This window comes from Phragmites australis, chromosome 6 (assembly GCF_958298935.1).
Source record: "Phragmites australis chromosome 6, lpPhrAust1.1, whole genome shotgun sequence".
In the NCBI taxonomy this organism is placed as follows: Eukaryota; Viridiplantae; Streptophyta; class Magnoliopsida; order Poales; family Poaceae; genus Phragmites; species Phragmites australis.
In genome coordinates this window covers 7,681,868-7,708,589 of record NC_084926.1, presented here as the reverse complement: position 1 = coordinate 7,708,589, position 26,722 = coordinate 7,681,868, and the positions used below count along the sequence as shown (strand labels likewise).

General features: G+C 45.0%; 4 protein-coding genes and 1 pseudogene across 10 annotated transcripts; 3 read left to right on the top strand and 2 right to left on the bottom strand.

The window, feature by feature from the left end:
* Positions 1–3,489: 3,489 nt before the first annotated feature.
* LOC133921454 (uncharacterized) lies at positions 3,490–9,008 on the top strand. 6 transcript variants are annotated; one of them, XR_009910274.1, is made up of 5 exons: positions 3,490–3,839; positions 3,912–4,013; positions 8,369–8,506; positions 8,585–8,715; positions 8,804–9,008. XR_009910274.1 is itself a non-coding variant. In XM_062366333.1 (4 exons), exons 1-3 carry the CDS (start codon positions 3,650–3,652, stop codon positions 8,617–8,619), a joined length of 327 nt encoding a protein of 108 aa, XP_062222317.1. In that variant the 5' UTR covers positions 3,490–3,649; the 3' UTR covers positions 8,620–8,715; positions 8,804–9,008. The 6 variants fall into 6 exon arrangements, 4 of the variants coding, with proteins under 4 accessions (XP_062222317.1, XP_062222316.1, XP_062222319.1 ...); XR_009910275.1 differs by having other exon boundaries at positions 3,490–3,845; XM_062366333.1 differs by lacking the exon at positions 8,369–8,506.
* On the bottom strand, positions 4,472–6,627 carry LOC133921453 (transcription factor EAT1-like). Its single transcript, XM_062366331.1, has 3 exons — positions 5,687–6,627; positions 4,747–5,163; positions 4,472–4,660 (listed from the first exon to the last, which is right to left on the bottom strand). The coding sequence occupies exons 1-3, from the start codon at positions 6,593–6,595 to the stop codon at positions 4,565–4,567; spliced, it is 1,422 nt and encodes a 473-aa protein (XP_062222315.1). The 5' UTR covers positions 6,596–6,627; the 3' UTR covers positions 4,472–4,564.
* Positions 9,009–14,954: 5,946 nt separating the features above from the next.
* On the top strand, positions 14,955–17,415 carry LOC133921452 (cell division cycle 20.2, cofactor of APC complex-like; annotated as a pseudogene).
* Positions 17,416–21,305: 3,890 nt separating this feature from the next.
* Positions 21,306–24,432, top strand: LOC133921451 (myb family transcription factor PHL11-like). Of its 2 annotated transcripts, none has more exons than XM_062366329.1 (6): positions 21,306–21,473; positions 22,365–22,441; positions 22,560–22,617; positions 22,732–22,807; positions 23,633–23,702; positions 23,790–24,432. In XM_062366329.1, the coding sequence occupies exons 1-6, from the start codon at positions 21,320–21,322 to the stop codon at positions 24,183–24,185; spliced, it is 831 nt and encodes a 276-aa protein (XP_062222313.1). In that variant the 5' UTR covers positions 21,306–21,319; the 3' UTR covers positions 24,186–24,432. The 2 variants fall into 2 exon arrangements, with proteins under 2 accessions (XP_062222313.1, XP_062222314.1); XM_062366330.1 differs by lacking the exon at positions 21,306–21,473 and adding an exon at positions 21,539–22,032.
* Positions 24,433–24,904: 472 nt separating this feature from the next.
* LOC133921450 (ubiquinol oxidase 1c, mitochondrial-like) lies at positions 24,905–26,722 on the bottom strand. The gene is made up of 4 exons (XM_062366328.1): positions 26,198–26,722; positions 25,982–26,110; positions 25,375–25,863; positions 24,905–25,272 (listed from the first exon to the last, which is right to left on the bottom strand). The coding sequence occupies exons 1-4, from the start codon at positions 26,540–26,542 to the stop codon at positions 25,213–25,215; spliced, it is 1,023 nt and encodes a 340-aa protein (XP_062222312.1). The 5' UTR covers positions 26,543–26,722; the 3' UTR covers positions 24,905–25,212.

Sequence of the window (26,722 nt, the reverse complement as noted above, 5' to 3'; positions counted from 1 at the left end):
CCGCATACTTGCAACTTAAGTCGTCCTCAATGCACGCATAGGAACATGATCGCTGATTATGTTGCAAATGTGATGTATCCAAAGATTTTAAAGAAGACTAGTATGTCTCTGTTTGGAGTTATGCATACCATCAACACCAAATTTGGATATGAGATTTTATATGACATGGCATGGAGAGGAAAACAAAAGGTGTTAAAGAAGAGGTTTAACACATTTAAGGACTCATACCACAACTTACCTTCACTACTAGAGGTTATTTAGGGGAGGAACCCGGACACCTATATTGCTACTCATAATTTTGTCAATCAAGATGGAGATCGAGTCCTTCAACGGTCGTTCTAGTCGTTCGGGTGTATGATCGAGGCATTCAGACATTGTCGGCTGCTGATATGCGTGGACTGCACATTCCTCACAGGCAAATACAAGGGACAGATACTCACATCTATCGGGGTAGATGGTGAGAACCAGGTTCTGCCTTTAGCTTTTGCACTCATTGAACGTGAGTCTACGGATAGTTGATTGTGGCTCTTGCAGTGAGTTAAGAGAGATGTTGTTGGTAACATGCCAAATGTGTGTGCACTTCACGATCATCATGCAGGCTTGTTGAACGCCATCAACACATTGTGGAGTGGTGCGGGCAGGGTTTTGTCGTTGCCAAATTTGTATAGCCGTTGGTGCATGCGGTATCTCAGAGCAAACTTCTACAAACAATTCAGGAGTAAGAGGTTGATGGATCTTTTTAAGAAGCTGTGCAACCAGAACCAAAGGATGAAGTTTGATGCATTATGGGAAGAACTGGATAAATCAATTGGTAAGTATATGGATGAAGTTTTGAAGAAGCCAGTTGTATCAAGGGACGAAGAGCCCGAGGGCCTAGAGCCTTTACCACTTGAGCCGCAGAGTGTGACCAGGAGAAGGAAGGGTGGGAGGAGGGTTAAGTGTTTCTCCGACTAGATCAGACACGAATCACTGGACAAATGGGCACTCATTGCGAATATTGATGGTTCACGTTATGGAATTATGACAACTAACCTCGCCGAGGTTTACAATTGGGTAATAAAGGAGAATAGGTCATTGCCTTGCTCGCTCGTATTGATGGGATGAGATCTAAAGCTAACCCGCTCGCACGATGACAAGGTAAAGGTGCCCGAGGGTTAACGACCACAAGGCCGTAAGTTCTAAATCGGGTCGAGCACTGGTCACCACCGAAAGGCTCGTCGTGCTAAGAGTCTCCCTCAACACCAGGAATGTTGCTCGCGAGCGGCTTGATGCGATCCTCCCTAAGCAATACAGGCACTCCGAAGGTCAATGCCTGTCATTACAAAGCCCAGGAGCTGGTTCCAGACAAGCCTACGATATTCCTCCTAGGACCCAAAAATACCCCTGAGAGGGTCGAACCGGACGGTCCAAAGACAGAAACGAACGTCATACAAAAATGAATCAGCCCGGGCGCCGAGTTCCTCCGCAATCATCCAAGTACCCTCAAAATCGGATTCAGTAGACACATCCCAAAAAAGATCACGCACCCGTCGTTTGATACACCCTGGAATCACTATCAGGGATTTATCCTCGACGATGTGTGTTTACTTGAGATGTCAAAAGTGTCACAATTGCTCAAACTTTCATTTCATATAGGATGAGTATATTTAGTTTGAGTGGATCCAATGAAAACAAAGCCTTTCCCTTATTCTGTGTTGTGGCGGTCTGACCGCCAGAAGTGACCGGTCAGACCGATGTATAGAAAAAAGGTTTTTTGTTGGATTTCATGTGTGACGGTCTGATCGGAGGTTTGGCCTGGTCTAACCGTCGTGGAACAGAGGGTTTTTGGGCCTCTACTCAGCTGGCGGTCTGACCATGGGTCGGCTAGTCTGACTGTCAAGGCCAGACGGTCTGACCGTGATTGCACTGACACAAGTCTGGTGGCCAGACTATTTGGTGTCTTGGTCAAACCGCCCGGGACCAAACCTTTCTGTTCCCACATGGTCGGACGCAACCTGACCCTACCACCCCTCTAGACGCTGCACGACCTCAACACCCTCCGCGTGACTCCTTTATGTTCTCCACTGATCACGTGCGTCACAGAATAGCTGGACGGCGGAGGGCGGCGGGCATGCCCAAGAAGCGCGTCCATGGCCATGGCGACACCCCTTGAGCGCACCACTAGACAATACGTAGATATATTTATGTTATTTCTATTATGTGGTTGTCATGTCATATAGGATGTTTATGTTCGTACTATATTATCAGTCATATTTTTATTATTGTGTTCTCACTCCATCCCAAAGCGTACCATGTGCAATCTTTTGCACTTCTACAAAATACGAACCCTACTTTGACTCATGCACAGGTTTCTCCATGACGCTACAGTGACGCGTGATGCTGAGCTTTAAGCATGAAATGACAACACCTTACTGTCAGCACAGAATCTCTGTTGTGACTCACACTTCATGCACGGAGTGACTACATGACACAGCTTTAAGCATGATATGACAAGAACTCTGTTCTAAATCAGACTTCGAACACGAAGTGACCACACGGCTTAGCTTTAATCATGATGAGTTGGGTCACAAGCCATAGGCTTGCAACTTTCCACATCGTCAACATTCGCATTATGAACCTTACCACTAGCACCTTGCAAACATAATACAACGTTACATGACATGGTACAATTTATTCAAACACAAACAACACGATATAATGAAAAATTATATAAGACTAAGGCAGTACATCGGGAAATATCGCTTCTAGTCATACATCGGGATACAGTCCACAACACGAAATGACAACACCCTCATAAAGGGCAACTACGATAGTACGATACACGTAGCATGCACCACATAAATGCATACCGTGAAATACATTGGCAGTAACATACTCAATGGTTTGCACTTGTTGAACCACCCTTCCCGCGAGACGACTTTTCTTTCTTCGTGTCCTATCTCGCAAAATCCTCGTCCATTTTCTTGAACCATTTTATGTCATCATCTGTTTATGGTCCATTTGTGCAGCGACGATAAACCCTATGTCACATGTACTGTTTATCAGCGTATGTAACCTCCATACTAGATTATATGATAATTATGCTAAAAAATATTATTGTTCATAAATTTAGATTTTGAATCCTCCCAACATCGTGCCTACCTACATGATATTCCCCCATTATCAATAAAAATCAAATAAAAATAGGCTTGTTGGTAGCATTTTGTTTACCGACAAACTTGTCGAGTCTCGGCTACCGTGACATCCTTATCGGTGTCTACCCGGAGTCCTATTGGTATACGGAATGTCGACAGGCCCTTTGTATTCCGCGTATCGACAGGCCTCCGAACCCAGTGCCACGTAAGTTGTCGGTATGCAGAGTACCAATATGTCATTTGTCTGTATTTCGCGTACCGACAGTTACATATTCTTATAGATTTTTAAATTTGCTTATTATTTAAGCAATTTTCCAGTAAAATAATATTATTAAAAAAACTCTCGAAAGTCTTATAGGCTACAGGAGAATCGAGCAGAGGGAAAGGTCGAAAGGAGCACGGCGCTCCCGAGGCGGTGGGGGCGGCTAATCCATGTGGCTCGGCGACCGCAGGCGGCGCGGGCGGCTCCTCCATGTGCCTCAGCGACGGAGGCCGCGGCCTCTCGCTGCCTTGCCATGCCAGATGACGAGGGCAGTGAAGGCGGCTGTGTGGGCGTCGCGGCACCGGCGAGCTGCGGGATCAACGGCCGAGAGGGGAAAAGCAGGCGTTTGGATGAAGTAACCAAACCCCTTGGTCATCGAAGCCACGCGCATCCAACGTTCCTGCCCCATTTCGTCGACCGCTGCAACTACGGCGATCTCGACTGTACGGGTGCGACTGCCCGAATTAGTTCCACTCTTCTTGTAATTTTGCTCACTGTTTGATTGATTGCTTCAGGTGGTCCGTTCAGATCTGGTCGAGACGCCCGCATCCGGAGCATGATGGATTGGGCGACTGGAAGGGGAACAAGCCAACACCAGTTGTTCTGTGCATTATGGGGTAAGGATCTCAACCAGCACGCACACACAATTTCTGAGTGTATAGTATGTTCCGCAGTTTTGTGTCTTAACTTTAAGTCGCTTCCCCAGGGTATTTGAGTCACCATGCCAATTTCTTCATGGATCATAGATTTACATTATTGCATCTCTACCGGTTTTTTTTTTTTTTTTGTAGAATTGAGATGTAATTGTATTTCCTGGTAACAAATGAATCCACTAAACCTAAGCCAGACATATGTAAGTTGAGGAGCGAAATCGATCTACTACGCATATTCTGAATATGAATGCAATGGAATAAAGTAGTGAGTGATAGTGCCAGCAAATGCTGAATCAGAAGCACCACACTGTTCCAGCAAGACTGTTTTAAGCGTATAGAAAAAGAAGGCAAGAAGTTAAACATGAACTAGTTGTCAAGAAATTCTGATAGTGGACATTAAAAAGAATGTTGTTTTCAGGTCCTGCGGTCCTTCTCTGATAAGTCAGCACCTTATTAGATGCTAAAGAATAAACCAGCATGGTACGTTGTCTGAATAATCATTATGATGGATACATCTAGTTGAAGATATTAAGAGCCTGATGTTTCATCTCCACAGCTTCGAGGAGCTTCTTAGCCACCGCACATGCGTACACCGAGGAGCCCTTAGGTATCTGTGGAGTATTATAATTAACGCTACTGCTATAGACACAGGGAAAAGGATCAGGAACCTACTTTTAGTAGGAAATTTGATATTTACCTTTGTATTGAACATGAATATATGGTGATCTCCTATAATTCCCCCAACAACATGGATGAGCTCAAGATGGAACTCCTCTAGAACCTTTGCAGCACAAACCAAAGAATTGGCCCTCTTCTTCTCAGTGAACTTGATGTTTATTTCATCATCAACTATACGGACATCAACGTCGCACTCCTTGGACCTCCTTTGAACCCAGGAGCTCCTTATAGCCCCATTCATCTGATTGTTTTGGTCATCCCTCACTGGCTGCATTGAAGAGCTTTCCCCATCATCAGCTGCCTCATCATCCAACTTAATCATCTTCCTCCTATCAGTGCTGTTCTTCTTTTCCACTAGGATTTTCAGTTCTTTCACTGTTCTATTAAGCTCATTGATGTATTCAATGGCATCTCCAACTATAGAGGCCCTGTCATTCTGGAGAATAATTTTGCAACAATTCATAGCATATTTTGTTATGCTGATCATAATTATCTTAAGTTTCTGTAATGGAAATGCTCATATGTTGTGCAAACTGAAGAATTACATTCTATTTTGTTGGATGTTGATACTAAAGATCTATTTACATCAATCTGTCGACTACATACACACAAAACACTTGAATAATCACCTCAAATAAAGTAAATGATGCACCTACCTCCACATGCTTGAAGAACTAATACCAGTTTACTTTTATTTCTTGAAAAACCTATGTCAGGTGGGCTCACAGAGGATTCGCTAACAATGAAAACATCTTTCATAATTCTTTTTTACCATACATGTTTGTTTTGCTTTTTTCTAGGGAAAAAAAAAACTGGATGGATATATGCAGGAATTCCATCATATCCTGATACCAATGAAACTTAGTAAATATTCTAGAAAATCCATGTGATCGTGTGAATTGAGTTATCTGCAATGTGAGAAACATATATTTGTACGCGGAAAGATAAGTTAGACAAACCTTAGTAGGGTTTGGGAACAGTGATCTTAAAGCCCCATACTTCACATTTAGCTGCTCCCTCCTCTCTCTTTCAGTTGCAAAGTTAGCTTTTCCCTTGCCCTTGCCAAACCCACCTTTCTGTCTTCTGCTTCCCAGTATGGGACTTTCGAACTGCCTCCCATCTATCTCATGGAAAATATTTCCCGAGACCCCTGGTACCCCGATCATTCCATCTCTCTCATCATCACTTGTAAACAACCCATAATTTTGTGGCAGTGAATGATAGAGATCCTTCAACAGATGAGATTGAGTAGCATTATAACCTAACTGTAGAGTTGAATCGCTGAACATCATTGAACTTTCATAAATTTCTACTCCTGGAAGGTCATTGTTCATATCCAAATGATTGACAGTGGTATGTGCTGGATCACCAAAGATATGTTCTGTTGAAGGAAATTCAGGAGTCAAACTGCACCTTTGGATCTGTAGAACATTTAGAAGATCATGTGCAGCTGCGTAAGCCCCATTTGGATATGATACAGCATTGTAGTCCAGGATCTGTTGTTCCACAGTTATGTTATGCGGACCTTCTCCTATCTGGTGGCTGAGGATATGATCTTGGACACCGTAATTGGCAGGAACCAAATTTGCAGTTTCTACTGGGGGCACTTCTTGTATGATGTGGCCACTGTGGTCCTGCTCTATGTCAATCCCAAGCTGGTGTTGAAAATGGTTGATTGCCCTTGCAGGCTCGGAGCTAAGATTGGCTGGATTGGAGAGATCTTCCATGGAAAAGTTGGTGACTCTGAAGTTTTGCTGTTCAGCATTTGTATTGTCATAGATGGAAGATTGGGAAGAATCATGAATCATCGATCCTGCCATGAGAATAGGATCATGGGAACCATCAAAATAGCCTCCCCCAGCAATCATTTTGGCCTCTGTTTCCTTCACTCAAGATCTAAAAAAAAATACAACATTTAGGAACTAATGAGCACCACATAAGTATCTAGAGTAGTAAAACTTTTAGAAAGAAGCAAATGCAAGAGATGAAACTGATTAACAAATACAGCAGTAGCATGTTAGAAGTGAACTAATTTGGATCTGAAATAGACAAAATAGTTAGCTGGAACACATATTTAGAGAAAAGACGACTCAACCTGAATGAAACAGGGATAGAATTGATTAGACAGAGAAGATTGCAGCTGGCCTGGTTGGTTTGATTGTTCAAGAGGAAGAGAATACGTAGGGTTCAAGCTAGGCAATCTGTTTCTCTCTCTTTTCCGTGTGGAGAAGTTTTATTAGCACATTGGATGAGACCGGAAGCCTTTTTGCTTCCTTAAGACCCAACAAACTCCCCTGCATCTTTATTGGCTCCCAAGTCCTAAAAATATGAATCTTGCTAGTTTGTGCTTCAACTACCAAGCTCAACAATTAATCAGCATACTACAGACTAGTATGATATAGACAATGACCAAAATGCCCTTTACCCTTCTATAGTTCCATGATCCCATCTTCTAAACAAAGCACCGCAAGTCCAAAAGTTGAGAAGGTGGTGTTTTGAAGCTCAAAGTCAGTTCTCATAATGAAAGCTAAACAGATTTAATTTAGCATTTGCACCTGGCCAGTAGCACTAAAAACTGGAAGAGGCGAGGTGAGAAGAGAACAATACCAAGATTCTTTTGATAGATCAGGCAGAGGAAAAGCAGTTCAGAAACTAGTAGGCTAGAAGCTCAAAACCATACTTGAGAATGTGTCTGAGTGCACTACCAATAATATATATAGAAGATCATGGTAAGAAGCAAAATGTATTTGGCATGTGAAGGCACTAGTGCAAAATTTGCTTCTCATGTAAAATTGATGAACAGATAACATAATATGTCAATACCAACACCAATCATTTTCTAAAAGTTTCTCCTGAACAATCCAAGAAGAGGTCAAAGTGAAGGAATATCATATCATTATCATTATGAACAGCCATGAGAAAGACGGAAAACTCACACTCTTTGAACTTGGCATCTTTGCTGTTATTCATGCCATAGGAAGTTGGGAAATGCAAGTCATGCCTTCTCCATTCTTCCATATTTTATGAACCTTAGGCTGTAGTGTGCTTTCAGAAACTAACTGGGGAAGTACAACTACCTGAAAGACCAGACAATTGCAAAGGTAGGCATAACCTGCATCACTGCATAGAACTTATCATAGTATCATGTCGTGCACGAATGTCTTTGTACTTTGTACACTTGGATCCCTTGGTTCAAATTTCTGGAGGTCTTAGTTCTTTCCCATGTAATATCTCTGTTAGGTAGACAGTATCCCTGAGAATTCAGTGAACTAGGACTCTGAAGATATATTTCAGAAATAAAACATGTTTTTTTAATTGAACTTTAAATACAACAGTGAACATCCCATTCCACAGAATGTCGCACTTGGAAAGAGAGCATCCTGCAACCTCTTTCAAATCCATCTTGGTAGGAAGAGGGAGGGACTACCTGCTATTTGTTAACAAGTATGTTATTATATCAGTTAATCGGGGCAGGTCTGTACCTTGCAGAAAATAGGAGAAATAGAGCAATCGAGCTCAACCGCCATGCTTGTATCTGTGCCTCGTTTTGTACCTTTCTTAAAGAATCTTACAGCCATCATTGATTTGGGTCATAAGTACTATCCATGCTAAACAGCCTAATCTTTCCCTTTCCTGACTAGGTGGGACAAGAATTAGATAGCTAGAATGCTGATTCTGGAACTCATAATTTCTTTTGGAGATGCAAAAACTTGGCGATAAATATGTAACTACAATAAACTATAGGTGCAGCGTGCAGGTTGATGGGACCGGATGCATAAGTACGCCATTCACTTTCATGCTTATGTACATTATATCGTGTGTAGGGTTACTAAACTAACAATCTGATCCTTTTGCAGAGTTGTATTACAATGACAAATTCAATGAAGAATAGGAGGCAAACCTCCTATGTGAAACAAGCTGGAGTTGAAATTGGTGAAATGTTAAGCTTGTGCCAACTCGGGAGGTGATTGCAAGATGCCAGAATGTGGTAAGTCTGCATTAATCGCGTCTCAATATCTATGCCAAGTCTTAGAGTGATCGATCCCCTTTCTGACAGTGTCTCCTGTTTGGATCAGGTGAAGTAAACTGAAAGGATAGTTTGGGTACTTCGTGCTTTTGAATTTGAGAGCTTTCAAGGCCTATGACTAGTCTTAAACAGAATGTTATTTTAACACATACAGAATTTTGTACGTGAGCTCCTGCGAGGAAGGTGTCTTACCTGGCATCACACTTCCCTATGACAGAATTTCTTATGAATTAAAATGGACCAAATTCATTGCATGGAGTTTGATATCAGCCACTTGTTTTCGAATCCAACGCTTGAATTCAGCATTACATGGACCAAATTCATTACGTGGATATGCCACTGCACGCGCCCTTGTTAGTGCTCCGTCCTTGCAGCTAATCACGGCTTTGTCATTGCCTCATTGGCAATTTATCATCGCACCCAGATGGCAGATGCCTCCCGAAGAACCAATAATATGTTACCGGTAGCTAGTGCAGATGAGAGAGAAAAATGCAGGCAGACGACCATGGCCGGAAACCATTAATGGCAATGGGGTCAACCAGACAAGTTCATTCAATTAAACGTCAACTGGTATGAGAAGGCGTAACAAATAATACACCTGAAAAGGCAAATTACAATATCAATATACTACCTTCATTTCGAAATAGATATCGTTTTAGAATATATACAGTCAAACTTTAGAAATTTTAACTACTAATATACACAAAATTATTATGATTTAATATGTAAAAATGATAGTAATAAATTTACATAAAAAATATTTTAACATCATTTAATTTTTATCAATTTTTACTAAAAATTAATTATTAAAAATAATAATTAAATGTACTTATTAAAGATCGTATCGATATCTTAAATAACAAGTAAAAAAGATCGAAGGTAGTATTAGCTCAGGTTCTTTGCCCGTAACTGCACATGTGAGCATGACTCTTGTAGTCCGGAACCGCACGAGGGGTGTCCTGAGCTGTGTTGACATCTCGCCGTGCGGCGGTGCGGGTTGGGGGTGACGCCGTCGTGTGAGAGCTGAGATCGCCTAGTCTGCACGGCACGTACTGCGTGCGAGCTGCGCACGCTGCGGTCGATTGCTGCGACGCATTGCAACACGGCCGGATCTTGGCGACGAGGTCGTCCATCTGCTCCGGCGGGAGAAGCCCATGTGGCCTACAGCCCAAAGACTGGTGAGCCTGCGCCCGTGGCAGAGCGAGCGGTGGGCTCTTGCTTAGCACATTTCAGGCAGGACGACCTTGTCCGGGAACCATTACACAGGTCACTGCATAGTAAATCACACGTACAACAAGACAAGTTCATTTAGTCAAACGTCAACTGGTATGAGAGGGCATAATAAAGAGTACAGCTGCAAAGACAAATTGCAATGCCAGCCTAGAACTAGCAACATGTTGTTTGGTCAAACGATTAATTCTTGTTTTCTTGACCCGGATTCACTGATAACTAAGTAGAATCAATTCTGCCACACACCAAGCAAGCCATCCTCCCCTTTGATCATGATTCATGGGTGCTTCACGTCCTTTCCATCAACATCATTAGCGCCGTCCTTCTCAGAGCTAAAATTATTTCCCATCATATCAGGTTTAGCGTGGCTGCTGATGCTTCGATAGACTTGTGTGGCAACTAGGTTTGGAAACACAAGCTAAGGCAGGGAGCTTGACGTTGGATCCTCTGCGCGGGACGGATGGACGGCCGATAGGTGCCGATAGGCACTGGACTGCCCTCTGACATACCTAGAGCAACGTCATCCGGTTCCGGTCAGAGTACCGATGGCCTGCGACGGTTGGGCTTGTGTTAATGGAACGAACTCGCTGTGTGTTTTGTTTGCATGTGGTGTGTGCATTTGTCTATCTTCATTATACAACTTTTTCTATATTAAATTATTAATACAAAAAAGTGGCATGTGGCATTGCACTAGGTGTTTTTTTTAAATGTCCATTTGTTGAACAATTATTAATCCAAAGCTCATTTGTTGAACAATTATTAATCGTGTTTCTGTTCTGTTATGCTTTCCATTGCCTGAACTTTGGATTCATACTCTCCCGAGCTGAATCGTGAAAAAGCATTGAGGAGTCCCTTCTGCTGTATCAGTGGGCTAGTTGTTCAAAATCTGAAATATAGTTCAGTCTCAGTTAGACCATCTCCAACCATATTCTCTTCATTTCGTTCTCTTCCCGATTCTCTTCCCTGTTCTCATTTCCTTTATTTTCTCTCATCTCCAACAGCTTCCACTCGAGGGGAATCGCGAAAGGAAAGGAGAGAGAATCCCGTCCTGAAGAGAATGACCCTGGGAATCCCGTCGTGACGGGAACCGTGAAGGAAAACCGTTGGAGCGCTGAAGGGAACGAAAATCCCGTCGTGAAGGGATTTTGGTCCCTGAAGGAAAACCGTTGGAGATGGTCTTAGAGAGGATAAAAAATCTGTATTTGTAGATAGCCCTTTGAGAAATTTTGTATCAATGTCCTACTTGTATAATCTAATTATTGGTATGTTCCGTGTGGATGACAATAGTATATGGAAGCATCAGCAGCCACGCTAAACCTGATATGATGGGAAATAATTTTAGCTCTGGGAAGGACAATGCTAATGATGTTGATGGAAAGGACGTGAAGCACTCATGGATCATGATCAAAGGGGAGGATGGCTTGCTTGGTGTGTGGCAGAGTTAGGTCTTTCTAGTTAAGTCAGTGACTTGAGTCAAGAATTAATCGTTGTTGGGCAAAGAACTTGTGGTTGCTGGTTGGTATTGTAATTTGGCATTTCTCCTGTACTAACAAGTATGCCCCCCCCCCCCCCATACTTGCCAATGTTTAATTAAATGAACGCATCCATTCCCTAAATAAATTGCGCTTGTCTGTTTGATCCCGTTTGTACGTGGGATTCTGCGTAGCTCGATCATATAAGTGGTAGCTCATGACTAGAACTGTTCTTATGTTCATAGTGACCTGTGTAATGGTTTCTGGCTTGTGGTCCTGCAAAATTTTCTTATCTGCTGTACTGATTGCACGCCCTTTCAGACCTGTTAGCGTTTAAGCAGCAAAAATCATCTGCTTGGTCTGATTCTGATCCCGTCATCAACAACAGAAATCATCTACTTGTTTCTGTACCAAAGCAAGGCTTTAGGGTGCGTTTGGTAGGGATCCAAATTCTCCTAGAAACGTTTCGGTTTCAGATTCTTTCTGGAAACGTTTCTCTGGTGAATCAGAATCATCTTTGGAAACCGTTTAGCTAGCTGTCTGGATTCAGTTTCTTGAAAGGGATGATGGTGGTGCAATTGACCATTTTGCCCTTCGCTAATATGCTTTTTTTTGTTTTTTTAATAACAACAATAAGACAAATAATGTTTATTTAACTTTTCTTTTAACATTATCTTTCTTTTCTTGATGGGCTTCCTATTTGAGTCCACCAAGCCGAGCCCACCCACACACGTCATGTGCTTGAGGTCGTCTTCTTCCTCAGACCGAACCCCATGGGGTACGGCGCTTCTGTCTACCGGATTGGGGAGGAAGAGGAATGGCATAAGTGGGTAAATAGATTAGAAATCCATGGAGAGGTCCAAAGGAAAGGGGTGGAGAAACGGGAGAAACTGGGTTTTGGCCGATTCGCTCGCACAGGCAAAAATCTTGGAACTGATTTTGCCGTTTCTTGCTCGAAACGATCCCAGGCAGACGCGTTTGGCAGGGATTCCAGCGTTTCTCGTCAGAAACGGAATCGTTCCGAGCTGCCAAACGGGGCCTTAGTCGTTGCACCGGAGGATTCGCAGGGCTGACTAGGAGTTGTTACGCGGACTTTGCAGCCGGTTCCCGGTCTTCTTCACTAGCAGCAAAGAGGCACTTTCCTAGTTCCTACACCATTGAAGCGGTACTAGGATCCGACACATGTTTCTACTATCAAGTCGGAACGAACTGAATGATACTCGTGCGTGCATCTGTACAATTCCTTTGCTGCGTCGTCGGATCAATTCCTTTTTTGCGGTGCGGTGGCCTTCCCCTCCCTTTGTCCTCCTCACAAATAATCTTCAGCGACCGATCCATAAACCCCACAACGCAAGCAGCTCATTTCTCTCTCCCCGCTCTCCCTACGGGGATCTCAAGCGCTTAGGGAGATGAGTCGCATGCCCTTCTCGGCTTGCTCGAGGCTTAAAAATCGAGATGGTCATTTTGAATGTTAAAATCTTAGCTCTTTTTGCTATAGAAATTTTTTTACCGGTTATAATTTTCGAAGCATGACCAAATTTTAGTTTTGAATCAAACAGAAACCAAATTTTTTAGACGTGACTAAATTTTAACTTAACTTTTTAGAGACAAGAACCAAACAACCTTAAAGCTCTAAGAAGTTTTCCGCTTCTTTTTTGCTGTTAATTCTTGTCTTCTTTAATTATAATATCGTCTTCACGTATTAGTTTGTGTTCAATTCTACTAACCTGCGATTAATCCATGCTTTTGTTTAGTGTCATTGCCTCTGCTGTTGGTATTACTGTTTGTTGATGTGTGCTTGTCCTGTTCTTTTGTTTTTTTAAATGAAACGGCTAGGAGAACAGCCTATTTATATTAGAAAGTAGGAGAAAAAAAAGGCTAGGTGGACGAAATACACAAGACAATAAGACCTGCGAAAACAAAAGAAAAATAGAGGGGGTGAGACGTGCATGTCACTCAACTCCAGCTAAGATCCCCTTATGATCTCTTCTTTATCTTCTCTATTTCTTTGTCCATTAGCAGTTGCGTGGATTTATCTTTGACACGCATCACACTCATTCTACAAGATGATACAGTCTTTGTTGATGATTAGGACGCTTAGGGATAGCTAGGCCGCTGTTGGAGCAGTCCCCTCTTCAACATCAGTCTACAAGTCAATGGCATCTTCTCCAGCCAGCTCAACGAGGGCATTGCCCATATGGATGACGACATCGTCGATGAGGTTGAAAAGTGTCATCAGTGCTGCAATCACTTTCGGTAGCAATGGGCCATCAAACATCGTCGATTAATCTTGTAGAACGGCTTCTGAAGGCCGGCACTCATCATGGAGGAGACCTAGTTTGCGTCATAAGTTGTGTTGAGCATGTTGCATGATCATCATCGGCCGCCGCAAGGTAAGGCGTGTGCTACACTGGGTTGTGGACATGTCAAAGATCCGACGTCAATGTCTCCTAATAGCCTTAGTTGGTGGGGGAGGCGGTGGTTGGTGCTGTAGTATAGGTCGTGCCTTGATGGTGAGAAGGTAGTGATTGGCGAAGGTGGAGCAGCCACTAGCGACCTTAGCGCCTTTGTTTGACACATAATGGTATTTTAGTTTCTCTGATAAGGTTTTCTAGAGTTACATCATATATTCAGGCTGAGGGAAAGCAGATTGAGCGGAGTTATATTTGTTAAAAAATAGTATTTGGTTAGTTGTATTTGTCTGGACAGTTTGAGCTGAGTTTTTGTTTGGTTGACTGAATCTGAGATCGTATGAGCAGATGTAAGAGTTGATATTGTGATTGATTTCTCACATGAAGATGGTTTTGTGACACTAACAAATGAATCAGCCTACATGCGTAGATATAAGAGTCTGCATTCGCCGGACCAGATTGTAGAGTGAAGCTTGAATCAAGCTTACTCATAGGCTAGACTGAAGACATATATTTATATCTATCAGACCAGATTGAACCAGTGAATACAAGTAATTAAATATGTTTCTCTTTGAAATTATACGTATTAACTGAACCAAATTGAGACAAATTCAGACAACCAAACACACACTAATAGCGTGTTTGGTTGACCGCATCAAGGGCATGCTGACGCTGCCCGTGTGTATATTCTCGCGGAGAAGATCGTTTGGTTGTCTACATGTATTATTCCTCACTACATCTATGGATACAATTACACGGTTGTAGACTCACCCGATGAATACACCCATATTGAGCTTCTCTATGAAGTTTGACCCGGTATATATTTGCATCTGTTACAGTGCTGTAACGATCTACTCGTTAGTCTCAAGTGTGAGCTCGTTATATTTACCTATACAAATAATTAAACACCTTCATATTATCATTACAAGAATAAAATCATTATATCTATCTATACAATCAATAAAAACTCATATTGTCAGAGTCACCGTATTTATTTAATCTACTTCTACTCATCTAAGACTCGTACTTGATAATCAAACATACCTAAATGGACGTAGTATCTTCCCTGAAAAAATCCCTCGTAAGTGGACGTAGCATCTAGGGGTGCCACATTGCAGTCTGCCGACGTGGAAGAGGTGACCACAGGGAGCGTCGTGGCTGGAGAGGCAGATCCACTCACGCTGTCTAGAGCGAAAGCAGTGGAAGCACTTCACCAGATTTCCGCAAGCGAAGGCACGGTGGTCGGAGGCTAGGCAATTGAAACAGCGCCGTTCTTCTGCGAAACAGTTGGAGCTAAGGATAGTCTCCAAGCTTTGGGATGAATCTGTGCCCCTCCCTTCTGTTCTTTTGTTGCTGCTAACCATGGGCGCAGGCCCCCACTCGATCTCCTCGGAGAAGAGCCGCGCCGCGGCCGCCACTGCAGGAGGCAAGCTCCCGGCCCTACATGCTGTCGCTGAGCACGGGAACTCGCAACCCGTCGGCCAAGTGCTACGTAAGTTCTTGCCTCCGCTCCCTGAGATTGTGAATGTTTTGCGCGCGCCCGTTGTTCGACGATTTGCCTGGCTGAGCTGACTGGTTCTCATTCTTCTATGCGTGCGCAGCAGGGCGACAGGTTCATCCCGGACAGGTCCGCGATGGACATGGACATGACGCATTACCTGCTCACGGTCACGTAGCCCAAGAAGGACAAGGATAACGCTGCGGGCATGGCGGCGTCCCCGTCCAAGGAGGCGTACTGGAGGCACGGTGTACCTGTGGGACGCCTCGAGCGGATCCACGTCTGAGCTTGTGACCGTCGACGAGGACAACGGCCCCATCACCAGCGTCAGCTGGGCTCCCGACGGCCGGCACATCGCCGTCGGGCTCAACTCGTCTGACGTCCAGCTCTGGGACACCAGCTCTAACCGACTGGTATGTATATTGTTCATTTGTTCTGCTGCATCCGAAAACATTCTCTGTTGCTTAATAAGATCGTTCTTACTCTGCAGTTGAGAACTCTCAGAGGTGTGCATGAGGCAAGAGTTGGCTCACTGGCATGGAACAACAGCATCCTGACGACCGGCGGCATGGACGGCAAGATCGTGAACAATGACGTGAGGACTAGGAACCATGTCGTGCAGACGTACGAGGGACACAGCCAGGAGTTGTGCGGGCTCAAGTGGTCTGGGTCGGGACAGCAGCTGGCGAGCGGGGGCAACGACAACCTTCTGCACATTTGGGATGTGTCAATGGCGTCCTCAGTCCCGTCTGCTGGCCGCAACCAGTGGCTGCACAGGCTCGAGGACCACATGGCCGCTGTGAAGGCGCTTGCTTGGTGCCCGTTCCAGAACAACTTGCTGGCGACAGTGGTAGCGATCGGTGCATCAAGTTCTGGAACACGCACACCGGTGCGTGCCTTAACTCCGTTGACACGGGATCACAGGTGTGCGCTCTTCTCTGGAACAAGAATGAGAGACAGCTGCTAAGTTCACCTGGCTTCACATAGAACCAACTGACTTTGTGGAAGTATCCATCGATGTTGAAGATGGCTGAACTCACTGGACATACCTCTCGTGTCTTTTTCATGGCTCAGGTGAATTCTTGGTGCCAACTTTACAGTTACTGACAGCATTGAGTACATGTTAATATGAACTTTGCTGATGATCTTGTGTGGTGAAACCGCAGAGCCCTGATGGTTGCACGGTAGCATCAGCTGCTGCGGATGAGACCCTCCGGTTCTGGAATGTGTTTGGAACCCCTGAAACGCCCAAGCCTGCAGCCAAGGCTTCCTACACTGGGATGTTCAACAGCTTCAACCATATCCGATAGGATGAATGATGAAACATGATCTTCTCTTGGATATGGTCCTATATACAGCTTATATTAGATCGCCTCTTATTGGTATATTTCATAAATTTATACTTCGTACTTTGTCCTATATTAAGCTTTTGTAATTGATCGAGAAGCTTTTGGGTTGATTTTTGCTTACTATTTTTCTTGTGCAATGTTGCTCCAGATGAGATCTACTGGCCTTGGCTAAGCAGGCAGCGTGAGGGAGCATTGCAATCCTATGCTTCATTCCGGTATTACCCAATTGCTCAGTAGTTAACACATTTTCATGGTGATATTGGAGTGGAAACTGAACCTAACACTATCTTGTTTGTTCTTTGCTAACTTTCAGAAGGAAGGTCAGAAATCAATGACACAGACTTAGCGTCATTGACGTCTTCATCATTAAGTATCTGCAACGTCAAAGCACCAGAACCTCGAAATGCAGAGCCACATAAATTGGAATGCAAAGTTGTTAACATCAGATACGATGCACTGCGGCCTAGCTGTGATGGCAATTAGTAGTAGTTACTTTCTCCTGTCAAGTGTACGCTGTTCATTAGTACTGTCCGATGTACATGAAAGTGCAATGTTTTATTTCCCTTTTGGATGCAACATCAAGTCGTCAGTTTGATGTGGCAGTTACTGTAAATCAAGACAGAAACATTCTTTTGATAATTTATAATGGAATGTTTGTCCTCTTTTTCCAAACCACCATAAATTTAAGAAGTATTTCTTCAGCCTGGCCTGATCATTCTTTTCTAGGCCATTTCTGAACTTCATGAACAATCTCAAGGTTGGCCCTGAAATCCTAAGAACATCTCAAACTATATTCCTTTCATTTCTTTTTCTTTCTAATTCATCTTTTTATTCTTATTCTTTTTATTTTTTCTCATCTACAACAGCTTTCCTTAGGAGTGATTTGTGAAGAGAACTGAGATAGAATTCCATCTGGGAGGAAATAACTTTAGAAATCATTTCATGACGAGAATCATGAAGAAAAACCGTTGACGCACTGAAGGGAACGAAAATCCTAAGTACATTTTAGGATGCCCTAAGAACTATTGTCGACCTCCATTGCCTGTGGATGGGCAGTCGACCGCTCTCTGAGGTCCCATCACTTCCATTAACAGTGTACCATAGAATGTACGTAGTTGGAATTATACGCGAAATTTTCTAGAGATTTCGTAGGAAATAAATTTTGCATAAAGAATGTTTGTTGACTGTATGTCAGTGTCGAAGTCGAATTCACCATATAAAGGATAGGGGTGGGGGCGTAGAAGGAACAATTATTCCATGTGGCCCGCGGGCTCAAGGGCGAGCAAGATTCTACCACTCCTTTGTCGCGTTGTGCGCCCCGCCGAGCGCTAGCTTGCCGGTTCACCACTTCCGCCTCAGGCGAGGAGACCGGAGAGCCAAGCGCGCAGTGGCAGTAGAAGAATAATAGTGGAGAGCACGAGAGATTTCCGGTTCCCACGGCCACACAGCTCATCACCCTCGCCCGCTGCTGCGCCACCACCTAACAGCCGCGTAACCCGCTTCGGCTCACTTTGGATCCCTTGTAGCTAGGACACGGCCAGCGGCATGTGACCCCGTATTATTAGGCAGCCGCGTCGCATATGCTCACGGGCGCTCCCCGCTCATGCGGAGTGGCTGGCAATGACGACCATGCGCCCCGGTTCCGCGGTTCGCGATGCTGTCATGTGTTGCGCCGCGAGACATGCGCGCGTACAGCGTACCCGGCCGGAAGAAGATCGATTCGGCTCTCTCTCGTGTTAGTGCATATGCAGTGATACAACGACTGCAGTCTATAATACGATTTCATGTCATATATAGATAATATAATACATAAGTTATTGTAGGTTAGCTGTAAGTAATCTAAATGACACGTGGAAAGTTGAAATCATAAATAACAGATGATATCTATACAATGAGAGAAATACTGTCTATAAGAGTGTTTGTCTGATGTTTTAGATCATTTGTTAATTAACAGATAACATCTTTCTCTGTCTTATTTCTCTTTCCTCTACGCTAGATAAAATATTAAGTGGCTTCTTTTCTAAACGACTAACGTCGCCTCATTGCACATGCCCTTAATTAGCAGTCGTTTTACCAAGAGTAAATTTCATAAACCTACAACTATTTACACCAAACTCTCTCAAAATTACAACAAAAACTATAATTACTTATGCTCTTAGTAACGTAAAACTACTAATTTTCTGTCCGATCTCACCTGTTAGCTGCACATTTTCGTTAAACTACAATATTTTCAGCTCGTGTGGCTGAAGGGTGGGACCAGATAAAAAAATTATAGTTTTGTGTTACTAATAGTCTAAATAGTTATAGTTTTCTGAAATAGATCTTAAAAGTTATAATTTTATGATAGTTTGATGTAAATAGTTGTAGATTTATTAAAATTTACTCTTTTACTAATGATGGATGGGTGGATGCCTTCAGAAAACGCGATTGGCTCGAGAATATATTTGACGGTTGCGACTTCTCATTGTTTGAGGTGTCACCGAAAGCTACTACACGATTATAGAGTCTAGAGATCAACCTGCTATAGCTAGAAATATTTTTTTGAAACTACATGTATAATAGAACTTCGTAAAATACTATTATTTAAGATTTAGAATTGATTGATGTGCGTATATGAAACATATTTCTTTCTATATTTCTCTATGGAATCAGAGTTTTGCACAAAATTATTTTTCTTATTTTGTTACCCTCACGTCCACGATATTCGTTAATATTTATGTGGCCATCCGTGGTACAATATTTTCTTTTTTAGTTTGTCTCTAGACTCTATGATATAATTGAGAGAAATCTAAATTAACGTTTAGGTGAAAAGCATATGGAGTTGCAAGGCAACGGTACTTTGGTTTAACTTTGTTGTAATGGTAGATGTGGGTAGTTTAGAAGTAGATATTTAGATTCTTTTGGTTTGTTTTTTCATACAGTAGAGATGAGTAATTTAGAAGCAAATATTAGGTACCTTGGGTTATTTTTTCTTATAATGATAGAGGTTAGTAATTTAGAAGCATATATTAGAGGTACTTTGGGTTGTCTTTTTGTAATAATTTAGAAACATGTTGATTTCAATGTGTATTGTTGCCGATGATGATTAGAGTCCACCAAATTAAGCATCTGATGTTCTTTTTTTTTGAGAATTTCTATGATCTTTCTTTTTTAACGTGACTCATCTGAGAATTATTAAAAAAATAAGCCTCTGATTAGTAATAGTAAAATTGTACCTGATCATATGGAGAGAGTATGTATGCGACTTGATGTTAACACGCTAGGAACTGATCATAACTGTTGGACGGCCTCCATTTAAGCCTACGATTCTAGCCTCAAAACTGAAACCTAAGTATTTGATGCCTAGGATAGAGTGGGAATGGGAACAAAGACAAACGAATCGTAGGCTAGCTCCTCAAACCTATATATAATATATGTGTTCGAAGGACAGAAGAATCTTTCAACATCAAGCTGACTAAAATCCTAAACATGGCGACAGCGTTTTATATATATGTTTTTTAACTCCTTTCGTCTCTATCTTCCATCCCTAACTACACTGTTACTCACACCTAATCGACACCGAGCCTCCGTCACAGTTTCACGCCTTGGATTCCATAGTTTGATCATGTACATGAGCCAGTTATTTTGGAACCAGAATTCCATGGCGCACATTGTTTTGTGCGACGGACAAATACTCACCATGTAGCTTTCATCACGCCATCAACCACCGTAATTTTCATTAGACACACGTATGAAATGAACGTTACGGATCCAAGCATGGCAGAAAATGCCGTGGCTAATTTTCTACTTTAGTTGCAAGAGGAAAAATCTTTTCTGAACGTGCATTCGAACTGCAAACTGGCCCTCTCTCCGTGCAGCTAGCGGCGGCACCGAACCGAGCGTGTAACCGTGAGCACCGTCGCTCACCACGCTCGCCAAAGCCGGTGCTCACGCCGACGACCCTCCTCGACGTGCGTTCGGGCTCCGCGGCCGTGAGGCGGTGGGGAAAAGAACGAGACGAAAAGCCAAGGGATGGAATTGGCGATGGCCGAGCGGAGGCTGGTGGGGGCGGCGGTCACAGCCAAGGTTGGCGCCGCGAATATTCCCACCGCGTCCCTCTCGCGCCCCCGCTCCCTTCACTACCGCCCTTTCGCTCTCCGCCCGGCCGCTACTTGCCGCCGGAATATTCCCCTCGGCAAAGGCAGTTAAGGCTGTGTGCAGCTCGCTGTCCGCCCATCACAAATTCCATCGGCATATGCACATTGTACATGTCGATCGCGTGCACTGTTAATCTCATTCGTTCCTCGATCACAATTCCACCTTGATGGAAATTGGTATATCCAGCTGAGTTGTTGTCGCCATTGACCGCAGGGATGGGCAGATGGCACCTGGACACGTACAGTGTACAGTGTTCGTCATGCGAATCCAGCATCGATCAGACAGCTTCTCTGGCCGACGACCGGAATACACAGCACGCACACATGCCCAACCGCTCCTGTCGGGGTCCGGCGTCCACGTGGCGCGCCGTCGCACATGGTCCTTTGCCTGTCCTGTCCCCCCCCCCCTCCCCCTGGTTCCGGTTTCTGAAGTCTGAACACAACAGGAACAGATCTCGTCGGATCGTGCATGGCACAATCAGACGGCCGCGGGGGCGCGGTGCCGACGGTGCCCCTGGCGGCGGCGCCCACGCGGCGCGCCCCGGTTGGCTTGGGCGTTGGCGTTTCCGGGCTTGCCCCCGGCACAAGGCTCCCCGAGATTCCGCTCACACATGGTGATGATGGTATGCGACGCCGATGCTCTCTCTCTCTCTCTCTCTCTCTACATATTCCTCCTCTCTCTGTCTCTCCGCCCAGCTTTCGAACGCGCCACACATCGCACATTCCTGTCAGGAATCCGCCTCGGGCTTCGCCGAAATCCTACGCTACCCCCCCCCCCCCGGCGGCCCGCGCGCACCAGATTCCTGCGTATGCTACCTCCCCTCCCCGCCCCGTCCCGTGCGCTTCGCAGCCGCCTAGCCAGCTGCTACTGATCGAGCCACAGCCGGCCGGGAGTGCGTTCGTGCGCGCGCTAGCTGCAGCGCGACGTACGCGTCGCCGTCGAGCGCCGAACCTGTTTGCTTTCGTGATCGATCGGCCGGCAGCGGGCGCGAGGAGCGAGGAGAAGACCGGAAGACCAACCGATCTGCAGCATGTTCGAGGGGATGGAGAGAGCGGGGTACGGCGGCGCGGGGGCGATGGGCGGGGTGGTGCTGTCGCGGGACCCGAAGCCGCGGCTGCGGTGGACGCCCGACCTGCACGAGCGCTTCGTCGAGGCCGTCACCAAGCTCGGCGGGCCCGACAGTGAGTAACCGCATGTCCTCTGCTGCTTCCTTCCTGTCCTACCACTATATGCATGTATCCAAACGCAGCCTAGCTCCCAACAATTCGATGGAACAGTGATGCTAAACAGCAGCATGCATGCTCCAGCTTCGAATCCCATCTGCTTGCTCTGTTTAGCTTAGTCTAGTGCATACAGAAAGATGCCAAACATACTTGACCCAACTTCATGTGTGCTTTCTGCTATATGTTGGTCCTGCATGGTCTATTATTGGAGCCCTGGGCTCCTAGTTGGATTAGAACTTCTGTTTCGGGAGTCATGACATCGTTTTCCATTTGGCCGTGTTGTGCTACAGAGGCGACGCCCAAGTCGGTGCTGAGACTGATGGGAATGAAAGGGCTCACCTTGTACCACCTAAAGAGTCACCTTCAGGTATCAGCTCCACCGATCTCTTCTCTGCAAATTCCTGTGTAAATGTTGTTTGTCACCTAGTTTGTATTGCTTCGTTCGATGCTAATTCGTGCTTGTCCATGATGTCTGCTGTGCTCAGAAATACAGGCTGGGAAAGCAGAACAAGAAAGATACAGGCTTGGAAGCCAGCAGAGGGGGTAAGTAGCTTGCAAATACGACCACTGAATACTAAAATGCTACATAAAAAGGCCCAGAGCACTGATCACCGTTTTTTTCCCCGAAATCTTACATTCTTTTTGCTCTTTTCACAGCATTTGCTGCACAGAGCATCAATTTCTCCACTCCAGCACCTCCTAGCATTCTGTCTGCTGCCAGTAACAATACGGGGTAATTACCAGTCACCGTCCTGTAGTCTGCGTACTTCCTTTCACATCGTATATAGATCCATGCATGTCTGCTTTATAACACCGCCATGATGTCTGAAGAACATGCATCTGTCTTCTTCTTCTTCAAACAGCAAGAATTGCAATCTAATTTATACTGTGGCGTCAGTAGAACTGCAAAGCTGTTGTTTAAACGACATGATAACCATGAAGTAGCATAGAACGAATTAACAGCATCCTTTAATTGGCAGAGTACGAAATAAGATTTTTGTATCAGATAGTTATAAATCGTACTATCGGTGATTTAAATATTTTCGGTCTACTCTTATAGAAGAGAAACGACATGCTTAAGTTATACTCAAAACGTGCTTACTTAAATTGTACCGGACTGTCAATCATTGGAGGATGAAGCCGTAAGAAAGGGAAGTCTGTGTTAAGGTATAGGGGTTTCTCAACGCCTGCTAGTCAAGTGTTGATTAATGTGTTGTGTAAACTGAATCTTATAGTCTCATCATGTTATTTAAGTTCGTCCACCGAATAAACTAACAGATTCATCTTATAATTATACAATTTGAAACCTGGATCAGGATTCAGGAATCGGCCTACCTCTGTCACCCAACTGAAACAGCTAGCATTATAGAAGTCGCCGGCTGAATTAATCATCAACTTCAACAAAAATTAACTAGTTTTGCTATGTTGCATACCGAAGTCTGAATTACTATTTCAAATTGTCCATTTGGTATTCATTTCACGGCTTTTGTGACCATCCTTCGTATCAGTTTTCATGATCTTATTTTTGTTTGGCTTACCATTTCTGAATATGGATCAGAGAAACGCCACTTGCGGATGCACTAAAGTATCAAATCGAAGTGCAAAGGAAACTGCACGAGCAGCTTGAGGTTAGATTGCCAAAGAATTTTCTCTACTGCAACTTTTACAGTCACGAACACAAAATTCTGACCTCTTAATTTGATTTGTACACGCAGGTGCAGAAGAAGCTGCAAATGCGAATTGAGGCCCAAGGCAAATATCTGCAAACAATACTAGAGAAAGCCCAGAATAACCTTTCCTACGATGCAACTGGAGCTGCGAACCTAGAAGCAACGAGGTCGCAGCTTACAGACTTCAACCTAGCTCTTTCAGGTTTCATGGACAACGTGACACAAGTGTGTGAACAGAACAATGGAGAACTGGCGAAAGCCGTGTCCGATGACAACCTTAGAGCAAGCAATTTAGGCTTCCAGCTTTACGACGGAGTTCAGGATGGCGAGGATGTCAAGTGCACTCCAGACGAAGGCTTGCTACTGTTGGATCTGAACATCAGAGGAGGGTATGGCCACCGATCTTCGTCGGATCTGAAGATAAACCAGCACATGAGGTGAAAAATTCAGTAGAGGGGCGACCGTAGTTTAATTTAAGTGTTCCCCTTGTGTTGTGAGATATTCTTTCGGCTATCCTGATGATGCTTTTTTAGAGCGTTGGGCCAGTGTATGCTAATGTAAAATTTGTGGGAAGAGGTTCTGAATAAGCATAGCTAATCTTACACAGATGTGTACTTCATACGCATCTGGAATCCAAAGAAAAGCATTATGGGGGGTCATGCAGCATTTGCAGCAGGCCAAGTTGTTTTTTGCGCATTTGATCCACCGCGCTATGGTCGTTGTATAAGCTACTATATGTTTTTCTTCTTAATACAAAGATGCGCAACTCTCCTGCGTATTGAAAAAAAAAAAAGATTATATCCCTTTCGCAATCAGGTTGGGTTGCTTTGTTCATAATTTGTGGCTAGGTAGTTTGTTTGTGTTACCATTCAGGGTAAGCTGATCAAATTGGATCAATTGAAGGTTACATTTTGCTTACTACAGAAAATTCAAAACCAGCACAAGGTTACACCTGAAAGTGATCAGAGTGGCATGCTAACAAAAACAGGTCATATTTCAGAGTGCATTTCAGACCAAATAATTCATATTGGTGGTTGCATTCAACCGCTAAATAGCACTAAATCCCTGAGCTGAAAACTTAGCTTGTCTTAATCATCACAATGGTGAAGAATCTAGGCCCCAAATAAGATCCGACCAAGGCTCAGATCATACAACAGAAATAGGAGAACAAACTAAGCAAGCTGCTTTCCAAGCTGATGGTACGGTACAGGACAAGATTCAATAAGCTGCATAGTCATGGTGCAAGCCAAGCTATAAAGCACGCATGTAAAGGTCTGAAGCTCTGCTTACAAACACACTGCGTAGTGGGTATAAGAATTTGGAACAACCAAGGGATCTTTGCTACTCGTGACAACCGGGCATTTTATTCCTCAAGCATCACTAACTAGCTATTTCTCAAGCATCACTAACTAGCTACTATCCCGTTTCCTTACTAAAAATTAAGAACTCGGATCACATGTTCGTTTGTTCAATGATATCCAAGCGGCGCAGGTGTCTCCTTGAGCTCCAACCCCTGAAAATGGATGTCCTGCACATAACAAGGAAAACAATTCAGACATCACAATCCATATACGATGCTTCATTTGAACCACACAAGGTCTGATAGTGTCGAGCTTGCCGATCAACATACCGAGGCAAAGTGATTGACGTCGCGGTGGTGCGCCTCGTCGGCGCGCACCACAATCACGACATCCTTCAGCGTGGCGTCAGCAGGAAGGCGCCAGTAGTCGATGGCAATGGCCGGCGCGGGGACGTTCTCGATCTTGCCGGCCTCGAGGTCCTTGAGGTACTCGGTGTAGGAGTGGATGGCCTCCTCCTCGAGGTAGCCGACGACGCGGTGCGCGAACTTGGGGGAGATGAGGTAGCCGAGGAAGTAGGCGTTTAAGAAGACGCCCTGAACGGCGAGGACCAGCGCGCGCTCGTACCACTTGGGCTTGGCCACATCCATGAAGGTCATGAGGTGCATGCGCTCGTTCTCGGCCTCCTCCAGAAGCGCCCGGATCCAGCCACCGCTCTGGTCGAAGCGGCGGAGCGAGCGCAGGTGCAGCAGCATCCCGCCCACCATCCCCGGCACCGCGGCCACCGTCTCCAGCATCATCGCGCGGCAGCCGTACCTCCTCTGCACACAGTTAACTCGCCGTGTTAGCATCGACCGAAAGATTGAATTTTTGCCTCGTTTTCTGGAAATTGATCACATGTATGCTCCAAGAAAATGGAAGAGAAAGAAATCGTGGGACCTGGAAGAAAATGTCGGTGGGCACGCGCAACAATCTGACGGTCCAGTAGGCGATCTTGTCGAGCAGCACCTTGGGCTCGTGGTGCCTGGTGAGATCGATCGAGGTGTCCGGCTTGTACGTCTCCCAAGGCTGCGAAATTAACGCACGGGGCACGCGAATTTAGACGCCGATTAGCGAAAGGCGCGGCCATTAAGCAGGAGACGGCGAGATACTTACCCTGAAGCAGGACCACCTCCACTCGGCGCCGTCCTTGCTCGGCAGCTTCGACGGCACGATGCCCCAGTAGCTGCTCACCACGGGCTTCTTCCCGTCCCCCTCCTTCGCGGCCTCCGCCACCTCCGCCTTCGCCGCCGCTGTGCTCGCAGCGTTCCCCTTCGACGCGGCCACCTCCTCCTTCGCCGCCTCGGCCGCGGAGGTGGACAGCAGCCGCACCCACACGGTCGCGCCCCCTTCCCCACCGCGGGCAAGGGCCAGCAGGGGCCTCGGCGTCGCAGCAGCCGGGCAGAAGATGCGCGGGCCCAGGTGGCGGAGTAGGACAGATCCGGCGGCGCGAGAGCTCATCGTTGCTGCTGGTTGGGTGTCCTGCTCGCGGGATGCTAATTGGAGTGATGCCTCGAGAGTTCGAGTAACGAACCGAAGTCACTGTTCAGAGACAGCACCGCCTCGTCCTCTGTGATATTTTTGGCGGACTACCGCCTTTGACTACCGAACAAGCAGATCCGAGCAATGGACTACTGAGCT

Coding starts and splice junctions, on each gene's coding strand:
- LOC133921454 (XM_062366332.1), top strand. CDS start 3,650: ATGCCAGATGACGAGGGCAGTGAAGGCGGCTGTGTGGGCGTCGCGGCA. Junction 3,846..3,911: donor CGGCGATCTCGACTGTACGG/GTGCGACTGCCC, acceptor TGATTGCTTCAG/GTGGTCCGTTCAGATCTGGT. Junction 4,014..8,584: donor GTTGTTCTGTGCATTATGGG/GTAAGGATCTCA, acceptor ATCCTTTTGCAG/AGTTGTATTACAATGACAAA.
- LOC133921453 (XM_062366331.1), bottom strand. CDS start 6,595: ATGATTGCTGGGGGAGGCTATTTTGATGGTTCCCATGATCCTATTCTC. Junction 5,164..5,686: donor TGTTCCCAAACCCTACTAAG/GTTTGTCTAACT, acceptor ATTATTCTCCAG/AATGACAGGGCCTCTATAGT. Junction 4,661..4,746: donor TATTCATGTTCAATACAAAG/GTAAATATCAAA, acceptor AATACTCCACAG/ATACCTAAGGGCTCCTCGGT.
- LOC133921451 (XM_062366329.1), top strand. CDS start 21,320: ATGGCACAATCAGACGGCCGCGGGGGCGCGGTGCCGACGGTGCCCCTG. Junction 21,474..22,364: donor GCTCACACATGGTGATGATG/GTATGCGACGCC, acceptor GTTGTGCTACAG/AGGCGACGCCCAAGTCGGTG. Junction 23,703..23,789: donor AACTGCACGAGCAGCTTGAG/GTTAGATTGCCA, acceptor TTGTACACGCAG/GTGCAGAAGAAGCTGCAAAT.
- LOC133921450 (XM_062366328.1), bottom strand. CDS start 26,542: ATGAGCTCTCGCGCCGCCGGATCTGTCCTACTCCGCCACCTGGGCCCG. Junction 26,111..26,197: donor GGAGGTGGTCCTGCTTCAGG/GTAAGTATCTCG, acceptor TTAATTTCGCAG/CCTTGGGAGACGTACAAGCC. Junction 25,273..25,374: donor ACGTCAATCACTTTGCCTCG/GTATGTTGATCG, acceptor TGTTATGTGCAG/GACATCCATTTTCAGGGGTT.